Source organism: Anoplopoma fimbria, chromosome 7, assembly GCF_027596085.1.
Source record: "Anoplopoma fimbria isolate UVic2021 breed Golden Eagle Sablefish chromosome 7, Afim_UVic_2022, whole genome shotgun sequence".
NCBI lineage: Eukaryota > Metazoa > Chordata > Actinopteri > Perciformes > Anoplopomatidae > Anoplopoma > Anoplopoma fimbria.
Window position 1 is genome coordinate 6,689,695 of NC_072455.1, and position 19,169 is coordinate 6,708,863.

The window sequence follows — 19,169 nt, forward strand, 5'->3', positions numbered from 1 at the left end:
GTTGTCCAGAAGACAGTCATTGACACCCTCCACAAGGAGGGTGAGCCACAAAAGGTCATTGCTAAAGACACTGGCTGTTCACAGAGTGCTGTATCCAAGCATATTCATAGAAAGTTGAGTGGAAGGAAAAAGTGTGGTAGAAAAAGGTGCACAAGCAACAGGGATAACTGCAGCCTTGAGAGGATTGTGAAGCAACGGCCATTCAAGAATTTGGGGGAGATTCACAAGGAGTGGACTGAGGCTGGAGTCAGTGCATCAAGAGCCACCACGCACAGACGTATCCAGGACATGGGCTACAACTGTCACATTCCTCGTGTCAAGCCACTCCTGAACCAGAGACAACGTCAGAAGTGTCTTACCTGGGCTAAGGAGAAAAAGGACTGGACTGTTGCTCAGTGGTCCAAAGTGGTCCTCTTTTCCGATGAAAGTAAATTTTGCATTTCATTTGGAAATCAATTCAATTCAATTCAGTTTATTTTGTATAGCCCAGAATCACAAATTACAAATTTGCCTCAGAGGGCTTTACAATCTGTGCACATGCGACATCCTCTGTCCTTCCCTCACATCGGCACAGGAAAAACTCCCCTAAAAAACCCCTTTAACAGGGAGAAAAAAGGAAGAAACCTATGGGAGAACGACAGAGGAGGGATCCTTCTCCCAGGATGGACAGAATGCAATAGATGTCATGTGTACAGAATGAGCAGCATAACAGAGATACAACACATTCAATGTATATGACATAAATGATTCATATAATAAGACTACTTATAATAACAGCAGCAATTATTACAGTAGAATTATAGCCATGAAAATAGGGATAGTAATGTGACTAATAATAATAATCGAAGTAGCAGTGGGTGTCAGTCGGCTCACAGCAGGAGGCACGACTACGGTCCAGGTACCACAACGATTCATGGAAACCTGCAGAACGAGAAAGCAAAAGGGCTTCAGGGTGGAAGTAAAGCTAAAATGCTTAATGGTACAGGTAATAGTAATAGTAATGTGACTAGTAATAATAATGGTGGTAGCAGTCGGTGTCAGCAGGGCCGTAGCAGGATGCACGTCCACGGTCCAGGTACAGCCACGATTTATAGAAGCCTGCGAAGCGGAAAGCACAAAGACTCCAGGGTAGAAGCAAGTCAATAAGCGTAATAGTACAAGCAATAATAATAGTAATGTGACTAATAATGATAGTGGTAGTAGTAGTGGGTGTCAGCAGGGCCTCAGTAGGTGGCACGATGACAGTCCAAATATAACCCCGATTCCTGGGAACCTGCGAGGCGAGAAAGCACAAGAACTCCGGGGAAGAAGCAAAATCAGTAATGTGCATAAATAGGAGATTAATACATAAAGATAGGAGGGAGAGAAGAGGAGAGAGGAGCTCAGCGTATCCTAGGTAGTCCCCGGCTGTCTAGGCATATAGCAGCATATCTAGGGGCTGGACCAAGGCGAACCTGAACCAGCCCTAACTATAAGCGCTATCAAAAAGGAAGGTCTTAAGCCTGCTCTTGAAAGTGGTGAGTGTGTCTGCCCCCGGACTGAAACTGGAAGCTGGTTCCACAGAAGAGGAGCCTGATAACTGAAGGCTCTGGCTCCCATCCTACTTTTATATACTCTAGGAACCACAAGTAACCCTGCATTGATTGAGCGCAGCTCTCTAGTTGGGTAATATGGAACTATAAGTTCCTTAAGATAAGACGGTGCCTGACCAGTTAGAGCTTTGTAGGTAAGTAAAAGAATTTTAAATTCTATTCTTGATTTAACAGGGAGCCAGTGCAGAGAAGCTAATACTGGAGTAATATGATCTCTTTTCTTAGTTTTTGTTAGAACACGTGCTGCAGCATTCTGGATCAACTGTAAAGATCTAAGAGACCTATTAGAGCAGCCTGATAATAAGGAGTTACAGTAATCTAGTCTAGAGGTAACAAATGCATGAACTAGTTTTTCTGCATCGCTTTGAGACAGGATTTGCCTGATTTTCGCAATGTTACGTAAATGAAAAAAGGCTGTCCTTGAGATCTGTTTTATATAAGAGTTAAAAGACAGATCCTGGTCAAAGATAACTCCAAGGTTCTTAACGGTAGTGCTGGATGCTAGAGCAATGCCATCTAGAGAAACTATATCGTTAGATAATTGAATTCGAAGGTGATCTGGGCCTAGTAGGATAACTTCTGTTTTTTCAGAGTTTAACATTAAAAAGTTACAGGTCATCCATGTTTTTATGTCCGTATCAAATCAAGGTCCCAGAGTCTGGAGGAAGAGTGGAGAGGCACAGAATCCAAGTTGCTTGAAGTCCAGTGTGAAGTTTCCACAGTCAGTGATGATTTGGGGAGCCATGTCATCTGCTGGTGTTGGTCCACTGTGTTTTATCAAGTCCAAAGTCAACGCAGCCGTCTACCAGGAAATTTTAGAGCACTTCATGCTTCCTTCCGCTGACGAGCTTTATGGAGATGCTGATTTCATTTTCCAGCAGGACTTGGCACCTGCCCACACTGCCAAAAGTACCAATACCTGGTTTAATGACCATGGTATCACTGTGCTTGATTGGCCAGCAAACTCGCTTGACCTGATCCCCATAGAGAATCTATGGGGTATTGTCAAGAGGAAGATGAGAGACACCAGACCAAACAATGCAGACGAGCTGAAGGCCGCTATCAAAGCAACCTGGGCTTCCATAACACCTCAGCAGTGCCACAGGCTTATCGCCTCCATGCCACGCCGCATTGATGCAGTAATTCATGCAAAAGAAGCCCCGACCAAGTATTGAGTGCATATATATATGAACATACTTTCAGTAGGCTGACATTTCTGTTTTAAAAATCCTTTGTATTATTGGTCTTATGTAATATTCTAATTTTCTGAGATACTGAATTTTGGGTTTTCATTAGCTATAAGCCATAATCATCAAAATTAAAAGAAATAAACGCTTGAAATATTTCACTCTGTGTGTAATGAATCTATATAATATATGAGTTTCACTTTTTGAATTGAATTATCGAAATAAACGAACTTTTCCATGATATTCTAATTTATTGAGATGCACCTGTATGTTGCATTTGGGTGACATAGGAAAGTAGTGGATAAAAGCTTTCTGTTATTTGAGTTTTTCACTTGAATATCACTTGAGGTTGGATTATAAACCCAACTTTGACACAGTAGTAGTGCATTAACACTATAGAGTTTCTGCTTGCAGATGACAATGTGGTGGTATATCATTTGTCAGCAATGCCTAATTGCTTTGTTTGAGGAAAAAAGACTAAAAACAGTAGAGACAGAAACACTAAGATAAGTATGAAGGAGTATATTGAACAGTAGGAAGAAAAGGTAGAGAGGTGATACAAAAATTAAAGAAATAACAATCTTAACTAAAGGTTAATTTCCTGGAGCTTTTAATTGCATCTCAGTCTTCAGCAGCAGACAGAGTTACCTAGGATGTAGGTATTGATAGGTGTGTATATGTCTCTCTAGTAAAGCCATATCCATGACAACTGAGCAACTCCATACACTAGTGAACATGAGAAGTGGTTGAAAGCTGATTTAGTAAGAGGAACTTGAGTTAAGGCTATTTGTAAACTACAACTCAAAGGTCAAGGACTAACTTTCAGTCTAAATGCTCCTGACACAACTTATAGTGACAAGAATGCAACTGTGAGATCATGAAAATAAAATATAAAACAAGTATATGCTCAGCTGTGTGATTCAAACAACACATACATTGTGAATAAGGATTAGGAGGGACAACGTCCTAAAGCAGCACAATAACAATGTATATTTAAGGAGCACAAACACTTTTGTGTTCACTATTTTGAGGAATCACATGAGATGAAAGTGGTATATTGAGGTGCTACAGTACAGACAAAATAGGACGTTGAAATATGATGAGCTATAAAATATGTGGTGTGTTTGCTGATTTGCATACGGGATAGCAATATGTCAAACATTGCGTTGTGAAGTCATGGTAACTGTATTTCCGACGGTTCATGAACGCAACTACAGCACAGACGTGGCCACGGTGCAGCTGCTGCGTTCAAGTGGCGCAGTGTTCCGGCCAAGTTTCACTCTGCATTGCAGCTTAAGCGCTGCTGCCGGAATCCAACACAACAATGGCGACTCCCAGTCCTGAGAGCAACTCCACCAGCTCCAGCAACAACAGCAACATAGTAGGATCCACGTCGCACCATTTTCACCAGCAGACACACAGCAGCAGCATGCAAGGTAGGCGGCAATGGCCTTTATTTCACTTTTTCTTTTCCTACTGAAGACTATGGAGTTAGAAGAAAGAGGTAGCTTGTAGCTTCCCAGAAACTGAAAAAAACAACAGGCAATTGAGACAAAAAGAGTGAAGCTTTCCTGTCGGAATTTTCAAAGTAAGATCCGCGTTTGCCCATAGGACAAACTATTAAATATTGAGTTGTTTATGTTTAGAAATGTGAACGTCATTTTAACTTTACAAGATATTCTGCCACTGCAAATTTTAAATGCTGACTTTCGATTGATTGATTCTATTAAGTGTTTTTTAGAATGAGCTTGCAGCTTGTTATTCTTTAATGTCATTAGAAAATGTAACGAACTCCTGTCGATGGGCGCAACCAAACTTTTATGTTATGTCACTCATCATTTGTCATCTGTGGCATGTTGTTGACAAACACGGGATAGTTATAATTAGTGTTCAGGCATTAGTCTTACACATTGTAGGCAGGTTGACATGGTACACATAGCAAACGTAAATATTTGAATATTTACAAATTACAACTATGGCTTGGTATTAAAGCTTTTTTTAAATTAGATTTTATTCAATTTTGAACACAGCAGTGTGATTATCACACAGCTATAGTTTCATTAGTTGGTCATCAAAGCTTTTATTTAGAAAGGCTGAACTGCACAGTTTCCGCTAACGCTCTAGCTTGATTGACTTAGCTTGAGTATGAAACTCCACGGCTACCAGGTTAGCAGTGGAGTCTGTCTGCTGTACCGACAGACCTTTAAGTAGCGTCTTCGTTCTTTTGGACCGACATGAATTTCCTTAGACTCAAAACCATAGTCCCTAATGTGTGACATCGTAAAGATGCATTCAATGAACGTGTGCTCCACGATATTATTAGCACCAGGCTGCTAACTTACAAGTAACGTTACCACCAAGGCCTACACTTCACGCTAAGTGTTTCCCTCCCCTAAGCCAGGCCACTGCTAGCACCGCTGTCTCTGGCAAAGACATGATACAATATACACAGTTAAAGTTGGATTTAGTAATTCAATTCATCTTTTTTTTAAAAACGTTGTTGATTCACTTGCTCCCGTCGTCTATAAACGTCGAGGAGTTCCTTCTCTATTAGGAAGTTGTTAACACTATTTCAGTTGACGTTTCAGCCCGTCAGATAATGTGAGAGAATAAATAAAACAGCTCGGTCTTTAACACTGCCACTATACTCAAACAATATGTCTGCCGTTTGTTAACGTGAAATAAAGTTTGGTCTGTGACGTTACATTTTGACCTAACGCTAACCGCCTCCGAGTCCACGCTCTGAATCGATTATGGGACGGAAAGCCGAGTCTACACCGAGCTAGCTGCGAATCATGTCCTCTTATTCAAGCCATAATGTTAAAACAGATGAAAGTACCGTCCACTGCCAGCTGAGACAGGTGGGGTGTGTGTGGTATGCAACGCTAGTGCTAGATACAATTCAATATGTAACGGGACTTCTAAACGTTTGTATGCAATCACACCTATACTAGTAGTAAACCGGGTTTTGTCCGATAATGGATGTGTTGATGCAAGCTGCTGGATGACTGAGGGACTTTCCATTGACTGGTGGCCTTTTAGCACCAGCAAGCTAACAAACAAACAAACAAACAAACAAACAAACAAACAGCAGTACAGTCATGTATACAGTGGTCAACACCTGTGAGTTGTATTTCTGACTTTGTGGCAGATGTCTCGTGTCAAATGTTTTCTCTAAACCTTACAGAAACCAACACCTGCTGGAGATGTCAAAATGAAACAGGTATTCACACTTCTTTCACTCTGCTGTTGGGGGTCATGTGTTCACATTGTGTTTTGATCAGGACATATCTTGGCAAATCTATTCCTGGAAATGTTTCCTATCCATCTTCCTCTGTTGATCATTTTTTCCCTCTTTGTTTTGAAATATCATTTATAATTTGTTATCCACGTGTCTGCATGTTTTAATCAAAATTGAACAGTAGAATGACTTATGTAGACATAGTAGACAGATCGATTGATGAGACACTCCATCAAGAAGAGTCTTCCTAGGCAGCACGGATGACAAATTGTGGTAGTTTTATTGACACAGGATTTTTCGTGGTATGCCACTGTTAGCTTCTGGTGTGCCGCTGCTGCTCTACTGCTCAGTCGTGTTGCTCTGGCGAATACCACTTCCCGTTAGCATTATACCAATTCTCCTATGCCACTGCTGCTTATGGAATGCTTATGATATTAACTAGGGCTGCCCCCTCTTAGCCGATCAGTTAAAATAATTTGTCGTTTTGCTCTTAGTCCATTCAGATAAATGGCGTGTAGCTGTTTTTTTCTTTAGAAATATAAGATTGCCTTGGGTTGTATACAATTGTTATTAGGGATAACAGAGGACCTACCTCCCTTGATGTGTCTGTGTAGTTGAGCTGCTGCAACACTTGAATTTCCCCCATGGGGATCAATAAAGGAATATAATAATAATAATAATAATGTCATCATGAATAACGTTGACATGACAATTTGTGGGTTATAAAGCCTAATTATCAAACATTTTATCTTTGGTTATTTGCAGATATAAAGCTTTGTATGCTTTTGATTTATTTTCAATTGCACTTTAAATGTAATTGGGGTTCTGTCAAAGTTATTATATGGGCTGCTTTTATTGAATTGGATGAAACTATCCACCTGATCCGGCAACACTGGTTCCACAGATAGAGGCCACTCTCCACCAGAATGCACCAGTGGTGTGGCACTCTTGTTTTAGTGCTATGCTCATTCTTAGTTGTATGCCACTTTGCCAATTGGCATTATGTCAATGCTTTAAGGTAAGAAGTGGCATATGGGAATTGAACAGCGTTAAACTGTGTGATACTAAGGGGCAATGAATATGTCTGTGTCAGTGGAACAAGAGTCATTTATGGATGTAAAAAATGGATTCACACTGTATCACGCTTTTTAAAAAATAACATTTTTGGTATCTTTTAATGCCTGAATCAGTATGATTGAAATTAATGGGCTTTATTTTTGTGTATTCAGAGGTAGACAAAAGTTACCGCTTTTATTTTAGTAATCTGTGATCAATGTGATGTTTCAATAAAAAGCAAGCCAGAGTGAGAAAGCAGGAAATAGTGAACGGTCTGAGATCTGCAGGAATTTGAACTGCACCCCTACATTTGAATACAAACACTACACATACTGTAAAGTATGGAAACACTTGTTTCACAAATAGAGTACTGCAGGAATATGTCCTAAAACCCAGAAATGAGTAAGGTTTCTGAAGTGTATGGTTCAAATTCTTCCCTGGGTCTAGACAAATAATCAAAAAATCACGATAAATCGAATCCAGATACAGATCGCAATACTTAGAAATCCAAATAAATATTCTATCAGGAGATAAGCATATGGTCCCAGCCCCACTGTTTAGGAACAGCAGCAGTACACCAATGGTCAACAGTGTTATACCACTGAGATCTGGCATATTCCACTTGTTTTAGTGGAATATGCTGAGTGGAAAACCATCAGCCACTTTCTATCTTGCCGTCACTTATTTTTTATGTAAAACAGTAAAAGTGATAACTTTAGGTGGAAACAAAGCAATCAAAAAGACATTTTAATCCACTGCTATATGGCTAGTATTAACAAAAACCTGGTTAAACTATTCCTCATTCCACTGGGTATACAATGGAACCACATAAAGTTATAAAAACAGTTGCATGGTAGTGACCTGAACCAGAACCTTCTCTCACCATTCAAAGTAGCCTGCCCTGTATTCCACCTTCAGCATTGGAACTGATGAATAATGAGCCACTCACACGTAAACAGTCCCTAAGAAAGTGTAGTAAAATGTGTTTTCTTTACTTCAGGGTTACAGATAAGCCTCTCTGGAGTGTCCCAAAGTAAGCAATAGACTCGCACACAAAGCACAGCGACCTCCTCTCTTTGTGGGTACACCTCAGTAGTCTAAAGTGGTTTCCTCTCCTCTGTGTCTCTGCTCAATCATTGGCTGACGACTGGGCGCGTTGCTGACTAGTGATTGGTCAGCCTTGTCATTGTGTTTATCATGCTCATATTTAATTGGACAGGATGGATGAAAGGAAGCCACTGTATACTATTGAAACAGCCTGTGTGGTGCTCTGGTAGTTGGGGAGTCTGTCCACTGTTCACTGCTATTAACTGATCAGGAGAGATTCATTTGCTCTGGGGCTTAAAGGTACAGGGATCTGTTTGCTCCCAGGACCTGGATGAACAGGGCATGGCAAAGACGGCTCAGCACTTAAACTCAGCCATATGAGTAACAAATAGTGTAATCGGCAGTTATGTTCCTGAGATGCATCCCCATATGCACTTATAAGTGACAAACACTGACTGCTTTTCTTCAATTGGAATCAAGTGCTGTCTAGGTGTCAAATTGATATCTCGAGGGAACTGTTGATGTTTTAAACAGGGGTTTCCAACAACGGAATCCTGCAGCAAGGCTCTTTTGCCGCAACAACAGTTATAATACTTGAATAAATATAATGTTTGGATGGTAAGGCAAACTAAAGGAACTGGTGCAGTATCTGAGTATTGGGAACCCCTGTACATCCGGGCACTTTGCTTGTGTTCAAAATGCATTTTATGCTTCCTCTGGTCTCGACAAGAACTTGAGCTAAACCGAAGTTCAAAGACTGGATCTTAAATCATGTCTTCTCCTCACCATTCTCGACAGACCTATTGGCCAGATTTAAATGTACAAAGCACAATAATGTTCTGGTACTTGGGTCCTATGAAAGTTTTGTGATATGGGTTTCTTAGTATTGCTTGTTGCACACATGGAAAGGGTTATCTCAAGTGTGTAGAGACAGAGGTTACTGATGTGAGACCACACTGTGGGCACCAGCTGGCTAAACCCACAGTGTGGTGTGCATGTTGTGGGATTCTGGATTGTCCTTTTTTGTCCCACAAGGTAAACGTAAAGCTCTGAAGCTGAATTTCGCCAACCCTCCAGTGAAACCAGCCTCCAGGCTCCCGCTCCAACCAACGGCTCCCTCCTTCCAGAACCCTCACATGTGAGTAGAGACAGCTGATGATGGGATCTATATTCTTATAGACAATAGAAAACGTTACGTTTCTACCCCAAAACCTGCGGAGCTAACATTAGCAGAGTATGTTAGCAAATCATTAGCTAGCTGTAGCACTTCTGCCAGGTGAGTTGGTGGCTCACTTTTACACTATGGCTTCTATCTAAATCTTTTGAACCTGTTTTCATCCTGGAAAAATCCTTCAGAGACATATTGTCGACCCTTCTTTCTGCTTCTCTCTGGAAGTTTTTTTTGTTTTAAGTAGATTACATAATAGTGATACATGGGAGTGCAGTTAGTGACAGTGTGGGCTCCATGGTAACATAGCTCTGACAGCTTGATGGAGTAGCAGTGGGGGGTGGGGCTTAGCAAAGGCTGAATTCTTTCTTTTCCAGCCTACATTGTACTTTCAAATCAGCCCCCTTTCAAGTTCCACTCCCATCATCGAGTCCAATCACATAAGAAAGCTCAGATTACAAAGCCGATTCATGGAACCTTTTAAGTGTTTCACATTCACAGAAGCATGGGGTTCACTGATTTAATATTGATCATATCCACATTAATCTATAATACGTGTTCCTCTCGTGGCTCTTTCTCTACCGCCTCCTTCCTGTACTCTGTCTTACATGTGTCCTCACCCAATCCTGTCTCATCCCATCCTATGCGCTTCTCCAGAGAGCGTCTGCGGACACACAGCATCGAGTCGTCAGGGAAGCTGAAGATCTCGCCGGAGCAGCACTGTGACTTCACGGCAGAGGACCTGAGAGACCTCGGGGAGATTGGTCGCGGGGCGTATGGCTCCGTCAACAAGATGGTCCACAAACCCACGGGCCAGATCATGGCTGTCAAGGTGACCTGCTGATAGGCCTTACACTGATAGTCACACCTTCGCTGAGTTTATCTCATCCAGAACGTAATAAATCAGTTCAACACGCCGACGGTTACCGTGGCTCTCAAGAAGGCCAAATTGTATTTGGTCTTGAAAAAAAGGAATTTCACTCATTTAGATTTCATAAATGACTCATGGCCCTGTGTATTTTGATCAGAGAGTAGGCCAAACTGTAAATGTGTGTTTGTGTCCCTCAGAGGATTCGCTCCACTGTGGATGAGAAGGAACAGAAGCAGCTGCTGATGGATCTTGACGTGGTGATGAGGAGTAGTGACTGTCCCTACATTGTTCAGTTCTACGGCGCTCTTTTCAGAGAGGTCTGACTAAACTTCCCTGACCTTGAACGCACCACAACCTGTCGATTTCCCGCATGCCTTTTAATATTAACTGTGTCTGCTATGTAGCATCTAATCAGTGAATCCTGTCTCATGTCTTTGTAACCTTTAACTCTTCGTTTCAGGGGGACTGTTGGATTTGTATGGAACTTATGGCTACCTCATTAGACAAATTCTACAAATATGTATATTGTGCATTAGATGACGTCATTCCAGAGGAAATATTAGGCAAAATAACATTAGCGGTGAGTAGATGATTCCCTTTTCTCTGTACATTTAGATTTAATGCCATGCATTTCATGGAAACAGAGGTGATGTGTTTGATTTTGTCTTCTTCAACAGACCGTTAAAGCACTGAACCATTTAAAAGAAAACTTGAAAATAATTCACAGAGGTAAGCCTTATTCTTAAATTGTTGTACAGACAAAATCAATTTTAAAAGTATTTCATGTCGGCACTAAATATTGCCTTTTGGCTTTTCAAAACATTAATAATGGAATTTGGAAGAATTCTGTGTCTCTTTTCATTTTAGACATCAAACCTTCCAACATTCTAATGGACCGAATGGGTAATATCAAGCTGTGTGATTTTGGCATCAGCGGTCAGCTGGTGGACTCCATAGCCAAGACCAGAGATGCAGGCTGCAGGCCCTACATGGCGGTAAGCATTGGCAGGGATGAGAGCTGAATGGATCAGGCAGACATTCAGATATCTGACCATCTGACTGAGAAAAAGACAAACAAACTCCTTTTGGTCACTCCAGAACAAGTGGGGAAAAAAACATTTTCATGACAAAAACAAGACAACTGACTGAACCTCTATATAATAAAATGTATGTAAACAGTGTTCACTAAAATAGAATTGGAAAATTTTTGGGGGGGGCAAAATTCATATATTTCTATTTATGAATAAAGGGGACCATTAGTCTTATTTAATTTTAATTGTAATGTTTGTTTTTGTTTTGATAGTGCGTTTTTCATGTGTGACTCACATGACATAAAAAGCAACATAATTCCAAATCAGACGGATCATCTGCAACCTTTCTGAGCTTAAGACCAGCATGGTCACATCATAGACACACGGGGTACGGTGGTGGAACTTGTTTTTTGTTAGAGAGTATAGGTCAACTACAACAATCAGCTTCATGTAGAGCTTCTAAAGCCCAAGAAAACCATGGGTTTAGATTTACAAAGTAAATGCTCCCATGGCGTACCAGGCTGTTTACAGTCTCATTAACCAGGTTTAGGGCCCTGCTCAATTTTGACCCTAACCTTTGACCTCCACATGGAAGGAGAACACAGTGCTGTGGGTTGAGTGAAGCGTCTCTGTATTACAGAGTGTTTTTCTTGTGTGTGTTTCAGCCTGAAAGGATAGACCCCAGTGCTTCCAGACAAGGCTACGATGTCCGGTCTGACGTGTGGAGCTTGGGAATCACCCTGGTGAGACAAATGATGTCGTCGGCTTTAGGATGAAATGTAACCGTTAGTAATATCTGAGCTAGTTTGACTGGACAGAGCTGGTGCAGTCCACCGGTCCATCAGAGTCTGTGTTTGCTTTCAGTACGAGCTGGCCACAGGACGGTTCCCCTACCCCAAGTGGAACAGTGTTTTTGATCAGCTGACACAGGTGGTGAAAGGTGAACCTCCCCACCTCAGCAACTCGGAGGAGAGGCAGTTCTCCCCAAAGTTCATCAACTTTGTTAACCTATGGTAAGCACGGTTACACGCTGTCTTACAGTGTGAATTGCACCACTTCATTCATTCCTGACAACATTTTAAAACAGCTGAGCTTGAAAGTTCTTTCTTGGCCTTGAGAATAGAAGTTCTAGCTTTATTAGCTTTTCCTGAGCTTTCAACCACATCTCATGTTCTTTATTAGTCTGCAGCTGAGCAAACACACATTTGCTAATGAAGACAATGTAAAGCAGTCTTAAAGGTCCATAATGGTCTGCCACTGAATACTTATATCCCTATGCTGATGGAGATTCTGTCTTCTCCTTCTGTCCAGCCTTACGAAGGACGAATCAAAGCGGCCAAAGTACAAAGAGCTTCTGGTGAGTTCTTGGACTGTTCTTTCGTTTTTACACCTGTCTCCCAAATCTGTACTCTAGATCAAGAGCACGAGCACGATTAATAAGTCTTACTGGTGCTGGTTCTCAAAAAGATGTGGATTAAATCTAAATTGACCTGACAAATGAGCTGTTTACTTTACAGAGTGTATTATGGAGATGTAACGCAGTTTTCTGCATTTTATACCATGCATAAAGTTACTAGTTAAAGAAGACTACTGACAAACACTATAACCATGGGATGGACAAGGGACATACAATTTTTTTGAGGATAGTTCACTTCATCGACACATTATGTATTTTTCTGTGTGTCAATGATTAAGAATTCAGTTCCTCAAATCATAAACTTAAAGTTTTGCTTTCCTGTTATATTTCTTTTTTTAATCAATGCAACCATAAGATTAAGGAAGGATAAATATATTCTCCCATAGCTTTTCTATCTTTTTTGTTAAAAATACACGTAGAGTTATGTATCATATTCTCCTGGGCCCAACGCAACACATAACTAGCGCTCAGATCTCAGGAATATTGTCATAGAAGATCCTTTTATGAAACCAAATAGCTCCTCAGTGTCTCACATCACTGTCTTTCCTCCAGAGAGATACCTTCATTCTGATGTATGAAGAGCGTTTTGTGGACGTTGCCAGCTACGTATGTCGCATCCTGGATCAGTTCCCCTCCTCTCCCATCTCTCCTATGTACGTGGACTGATGGAGTCAGGCTGGGGCCGGGGAGGGGCCTGGGGGGACACCAACATGCAGTGGATGTGGGGTGGGGCGGTCACCCAATATGCAGTGGGTGGGGGTGGGGGGTCAACCAACATGCAGGGGGTGGGGGTGGTGATGGTGATGCAACGCTTGACATCTTAGAGTTCCGTAGTATCACCTGTTTATTCACTGAGTCCACATTGCCCGGTGCAATGAGATGATTATTGTTAAGCAAAGCTCCAGATCTAAACAAGACAATGTCAAACACATAGAGTAAAACTACACTATATAGAAAGTCACTGTACACAAATACACAATCTACCAAATAAAAACAGTGACACTCATGACATATGAACAAAAATAACCACCTATTGGGTTGTACATGGTGGACTGTATGTATGCATATGTTTGTTCACCTCTAAATTGTTGACATGTACAGATGTGTGCTGATGGACCTGCAGTTGCAACACACACACACACACACACACACACACACACACACACACACACACACACACACACACACACACACACACACACACACACACACACTCACACTCTTTTCACAGAGTTTGGTGTTGGTACCTTCTCCCATGGTAAATGAATGAGTATGCAAAAGTGTTTCTCTCTGGAGAACTCGTGGATTTGGTATCGTGGCTTTACTTCTTTTTTCCCCAATATGCAATCTGTGAGAGTATGTCCTGACACATGATCGGGGCGTATACAATTCTCACATCCGATGTCAGCCACAGTTTGTACCTTTATGTATTATCATGACGTTTCAGTCACAGAGCTAAGCGTCAAAGAGCAATCCCTAAACCAATTTACCAAGACTCCTCTCTTGGGTTCCGGGTTGCTCAGCTGGTGGAGCATGCACTTGGTGGAGAGGCCAGGGTTTGACTCCAGCCCGAGACCTTTTCTGTCCATCCAGTAAATAAACAATTAAACGCAGTAGACTGAAAAATAAATAAATCGTGACCTCTGAAAAACCATTAGAACTACAGTTATAGTTGTAAGTGAACAACCTTCCTGGGTTTTCAGAGATCATCGATGGTTTCTCTCTCTTTAGCTCTGTCACTCAAACATAATAATATGCTCAAACTGGGGCTAGTTCATTGCTTCATATCGTGCATCTTATCAGCTGTTCTTGGCAAGTTCTGCTTGACAGTTGAGGCGCTTTCAAATCAGACAGTGAGGTGGTCTAGGTGCAGAATGAAAGTGCGTCTGTATGTCTCAGTTTCAGAATGTGTCCAATGCTCCTCAGCAGCCTGCCTTAGCACTGTACAGTTAAACTACTCATCCACAGTGATCACAGATCCACCATGATGCCATATAAAGGCAGACAGTTTTTACATTTTTAAAAGTCCCTGCACGTATTTCCTGTCGAGAAAAAGGACATCTATAAATGCTGCTAAATGACAAAATGTCCACCTCTGTACCAACCACACAGCTCTGAGCAGAGGAGGAAGAGCTCTGCCCACACGGTTACTGCGCGTTGACCCTAAAGGTCACCCTGGACTCAGCATGTCTCTCTGACTTGCACTGATAATAGAAAGTTTCCCACGCCGAACCATGTATTACACTAGGGATGCATTGCCATAGCCCAGGAAGCGTTCCCTCACCTGTCTTCCACCACCGGGGCTGATGTAGTACAGTTTACCGAACCAGGACAGATGGAGATCCACACGCCGGCGTTCCCTCAGAGACACGTCTACCAGTAGAGTGGACGTCAGAGTTAGCTACGTAACCAAACACTTTGTATGGATGGTGGTCCTTCAAAACTGGGGCACTGTAGAGACTTGTAATGTAATGAATTTTATGGATAAGGATGGCATTATTTATGTTTTAAAATTGAATATTGCCAGTCTTATCTTCTAACCTGGCAAATACTAATGATTTAAAGTAATTCTATGTTACATCAGCTAGACTTTCTCATATTCAGAGGGGTGTATTCATATTATTGTTACTCTTTTAGCCTAATGTGAAACAATACGTATGTGTTTTGATCAACATTGCTATCTTTGGCTGTTTCCAAAGCTACTCAGCAATTTTAGTATAGTACTTTCATAAAGTTGGGAGTCTTGATGGGAGACAGATTTAGAAGAAAGAAAAGTCTAAATGAATGCAGGGAAGGCTGATATGTCCAGATTTTTGGTCCTTTTTATAAGGGGTAAGCTTCAAAACCAAAAGAACAATCCTGATGACATCATCAGGGTATTTTCTCAGACTTGACAAAGTGCCTGTTTTCAGAGGCTGACTAATACTCCTGATGGTTCTAAATTGATAAGTGTAGAATTTGCTGGAGTTTCCCTTTACAATTTATTTAAAATTCTATGCCATAGGCCACTACAGATGTCAGCCATGTTTGAAGATGGCCACCACCACCGTGATGGGATGGGGAGTCTGGGCTCATTCGTAAAAAAATAAAATAAATACAGACTTGTTGAATACTTTAGACTTAATCAGGGTGGTAAAACATTACTACCAGGCCGGTGGAGGTGCAGACAAGAGGTTTTTCTCTCTGTAGATTACATGGAGGATTCTGTCAGCTCAATCCTCTGCATTTCTATCTGGAATGTGAAATGAAGAGAAAACCCACAGGTCCATTTGACACGACAGACGGAGCTGCTACTGCAAACAGTCTCCAGATTCGTTTTTTATTATAGGATACATCTCCAAGAAGCTAACTTACCACTGGTGAATATGAATCTCCAGGGGACATGTTGTATAAATTGCAATTTACTAGAATGTTCATATTAGATTATATGATGTTAAGGGCAATGAATACTATATTGTATCTTTATCAAGGGTTACAAATAAACTTCCCATGGAAAATATTGAAAACCTGTATTACGTGCTTCTTGTGAATTGGACATGAATAAAAAAGAAAATGCAGAAATGATTTTGCTGTGATAACTTTATTGCTCTTCTTTCTGTAGTATACGGGGATGCAGGCAAGTACAGTTTTTATTTTACAATCGTAAAGCAATTGAGTGGCCAAGCAACATGGAAGCTTCTGTCAGATGTGATTCTATTTTTTCCTGATCGGGGAAAATGGTGAAAAGGCCAGTAGATATTCTTATTACAGAAAACATGAAGTGAGGAATATCAGCTTTGTCATATATTCACGATAGGCATTCATAGCCTACATGTGCCATACAAAACCTTTAACAAGTGCAACACTTCATAAGTAACAGGAAAAAAAAAAAAGATTTGGTCTAACAGAACACACAGTGAGACCAATGCTTACAGAAAACAGAAATGTGTTGGAAATGTATAAGTTTGACATTTTGGGAAGTATTTTGATTTGCTTTCTTCAAAATAGTTTGATGAGAAGATTAAAACATTGATCCACTCATGTAACTCCTTCCTTTAAGCTTTTACATGTCACAGAAAGGGACATTCACAGGCCAAAACTACAAACCTTTGAGGTGTTTTGAGTCTGAAATCCTCTCATTAGTTTAACTGCTGTCTATAAGCTGGCTCTGCTACACGTTTGTTGTGTTTATATGCAGTGTTCACAGTAAGGATCTGAATATATTACATTTTCCTATTCACAAGTGCTAATAATGGACTAATGTCCACTTTATCAGATTCTTTAAACAAAGGTGATTTAAGAAAGCATGGCTTTTGGAAGTGGTTCCTTCATTTTTGTATTACATTTTTAAGAGAACTGATAAACTAAAAAATGTTCGTGGTCAAAATGGCAGCACTGGAGTTTTCCCGTTAAATCAAAGAGCCCCAATCAATGAGAAAGGAATGTCAGTATAAATACAGGATAAAGTATAAATATAAAAAACAAAATAAATAACTGTGGCCTTGGAATAGAAAAGGTGGAATTTGCAAGGACAAAAAGCAACTTATTACGAACAAATAGAGATGAAGTTGAATTTTTTCTTTTCAATTTTTTAACATTTGTCTGAAAAACTGACGTTGACTTATGTTGGATTTTTTCTATTAATATCTGTCAACAGCTTTCAGGGAATAGCAGATACAGTAGGCTAATACATTATAAAGGGGAAAGTGGTATGAAAGTCGTTATAGAAAGCTGCTGCAAATAAGGCACATTTTGGACGCCTATTAAAACCGATAAAACCAAAGGTTTTTTAAAGACATTCATTTCTCTCCTTAATGTCATTCTGTGGTTAAACATGCCAAATAGTGAAAATAAACTTGTTTAAAAAAAGGCACTTTAAAGGTATGCCTACTGTTTCTACACACATTGTAAGCTCAAGCAAACTGTAACAAATGTGTTTTCAGCTAGAGGTGCACAGTGAGATAATGCTGTCATATTTAAATAATTTGATGAACTGATTACATATTTTGTGGTTTGTGTCTTCTCCCACACAGCTGACAATATATGCAGAATTGTCTGTCAGTAAAGAAAGTTAAGATATTTACAAAATGGCCGTATCAAGCAATCCAATTCACCTTGTAGTTCCTTTCATTTTTTTCCAGTAATACAAACATAGACTCAGAAAATATACGATTGTCAAAATGTGTCTTCAAGTCTAGGTGGCATAACACTGATATTGCATGAAATGTTGGCATAAAGCACTGTAATCATGTAATCCATTTCATCCTTAACTTATTTGGCAGTTGTGCGCATCCTTGTCCAAAAAGTTTCTAGTCTTTGGATTCTGGGTATGATGGAAACCCCAAAACCTCATTTTTCTGAAGTGGAGGGATTAAGTCTATATATAATTCTGTAGCTCAACTAAGGGGTCAATCTTTAAATGCAGGCTAATGGACTACTTAATCTCTCTTACCAACAAGAGGCACATTTTGGCACTTGGACTGAAGCTGTTAAGGTAGATATCAATAGTTCTTTGGCAGGGTCATAGTTGAAATCAGCGCTCCCTACAGCTACTTGTAAGCTGGTGTCTTGTGTCGCGGTGTTGCTTTCACCAGTGCTCCAGGTGAAGGTCCATGGCAGAGTTCAGGTTAATGTCTGTGACATCCAGGAACTCTGTGTTGAAGATGCTGGGCCCGCTGGGAGGAGCAAAACCCAAGGCCGTGGCCGAGCTGGGCGGCGTCAGGTCCAGCCACTCCATCGTCTCCCACGGCGTCTCGCTGAAAGTCATGCTGACCATCCCCTGCACCTCGGAGACGGAGGACAACTTGGTACTGATGGGCAACAGAGGGGTGTCCATCAGATCTCTGTTGGTCAGAAGTTTGTCCTGTTGGGGATGGTGAGGCTGGCGCTGGTGGTTGTGGGGGCTGCCGTACCCTTCGCCGTCTCTGTTTCCTTCATCTTCCTGCCCCCCGTCCTCGGCAGCCATTTTAAGAAGAGCCACCTCCCCTCCCCGGCCAATGGGACTGCCCAGCAGACTCTCCAGGTGGCTCTCTGCGATGTGATTGGCCGAGTGGCTGTAAGAGAGCTGGCTGGGGGACAGGTGTTCGTAGTGTCTGTGGAACCTAGGGATGAGGAGGCCGGGACACCCTGGGGACACAGTAATGTGAGGCACAACTTTGGTTACAGAGGCCCTCTCCCTCTCTTCTCTGGCGTTTGCTGGCATCTCTTGAAGAGAAAGAGGAGAGGAGGGAGGGTCACAGCAGGCACTGGGACCCCATACCAATGTTTGGGGCAACACTGTGATGTCAAACCAATGCTCTTGGTGATTTACATGTAGATTTAAAAACAGCATGCATGTGCATGTACACTTCTAGCTACGCTGCCATTTTTTGTGGAATTTCACCTTACCTCCACTCTCTATGAGCACATCCAAAAGTTCGTCCATCTGCTGACTTCTGGTCAGTTGCTGTAACAGTAATAAGAAAGTGATTATTTTTATCAATTGAACAATGTTTTAACAATTAAAAATGTAATCCAATTATTTTAAAAGGTTTTACATGAAAAAAAAAAAGTTTTCAAGCAAGCCGTCTCCAAAGACTTA

At 41.1% G+C, this 19,169-nt stretch overlaps 2 protein-coding genes across 7 annotated transcripts in view; one reads left to right on the forward strand and one right to left on the reverse strand.

The window, feature by feature from the left end:
* Window positions 1-4,004: 4,004 nt before the first annotated feature.
* Window positions 4,005-13,337, forward strand: map2k4b (mitogen-activated protein kinase kinase 4b). 2 transcript variants are annotated; one of them, XM_054601317.1, is made up of 13 exons: window positions 4,005-4,215; window positions 5,967-6,002; window positions 8,077-8,109; window positions 9,159-9,261; window positions 9,949-10,123; window positions 10,360-10,479; window positions 10,623-10,742; window positions 10,840-10,891; window positions 11,030-11,157; window positions 11,859-11,936; window positions 12,058-12,206; window positions 12,505-12,550; window positions 13,163-13,337. In XM_054601317.1, exons 1-13 carry the CDS (start codon window positions 4,104-4,106, stop codon window positions 13,274-13,276), a joined length of 1,266 nt encoding a protein of 421 aa, XP_054457292.1. In that variant the 5' UTR covers window positions 4,005-4,103; the 3' UTR covers window positions 13,277-13,337. The 2 variants fall into 2 exon arrangements, with proteins under 2 accessions (XP_054457292.1, XP_054457293.1); XM_054601318.1 differs by lacking the exon at window positions 8,077-8,109.
* Window positions 13,338-16,171: 2,834 nt separating this feature from the next.
* Window positions 16,172-19,169, reverse strand: part of myocd (myocardin) — a 103,074-nt gene continuing 100,076 nt past the window's right edge. For 3 of the 5 annotated variants that reach the window (XM_054601313.1, XM_054601314.1, XM_054601311.1), the window contains 2 exons: window positions 18,977-19,034; window positions 16,172-18,793 (listed from right to left, as the gene is read on the reverse strand). In XM_054601313.1, the coding sequence (XP_054457288.1) occupies window positions 18,177-18,793; window positions 18,977-19,034 (675 nt within the window). In that variant the 3' untranslated portion in view covers window positions 16,172-18,176. The remainder of the gene's footprint in view (window positions 18,794-18,976; window positions 19,035-19,169) is intronic. The other 2 variants (XM_054601315.1, XM_054601312.1) reach the window with 1 other exon arrangement.

Excerpts from the sequence above, each read along its gene's own strand:
- map2k4b (XM_054601317.1), top strand. The coding sequence starts at position 4,104 with ATGGCGACTCCCAGTCCTGAGAGCAACTCCACCAGCTCCAGCAACAAC. Across the intron at positions 4,216-5,966 it reads ACACAGCAGCAGCATGCAAG|AAACCAACACCTGCTGGAGA; the intron begins GTAGGCGGCAAT and ends TAAACCTTACAG. Across the intron at positions 9,262-9,948 it reads TCCTTCCAGAACCCTCACAT|AGAGCGTCTGCGGACACACA; the intron begins GTGAGTAGAGAC and ends GCGCTTCTCCAG.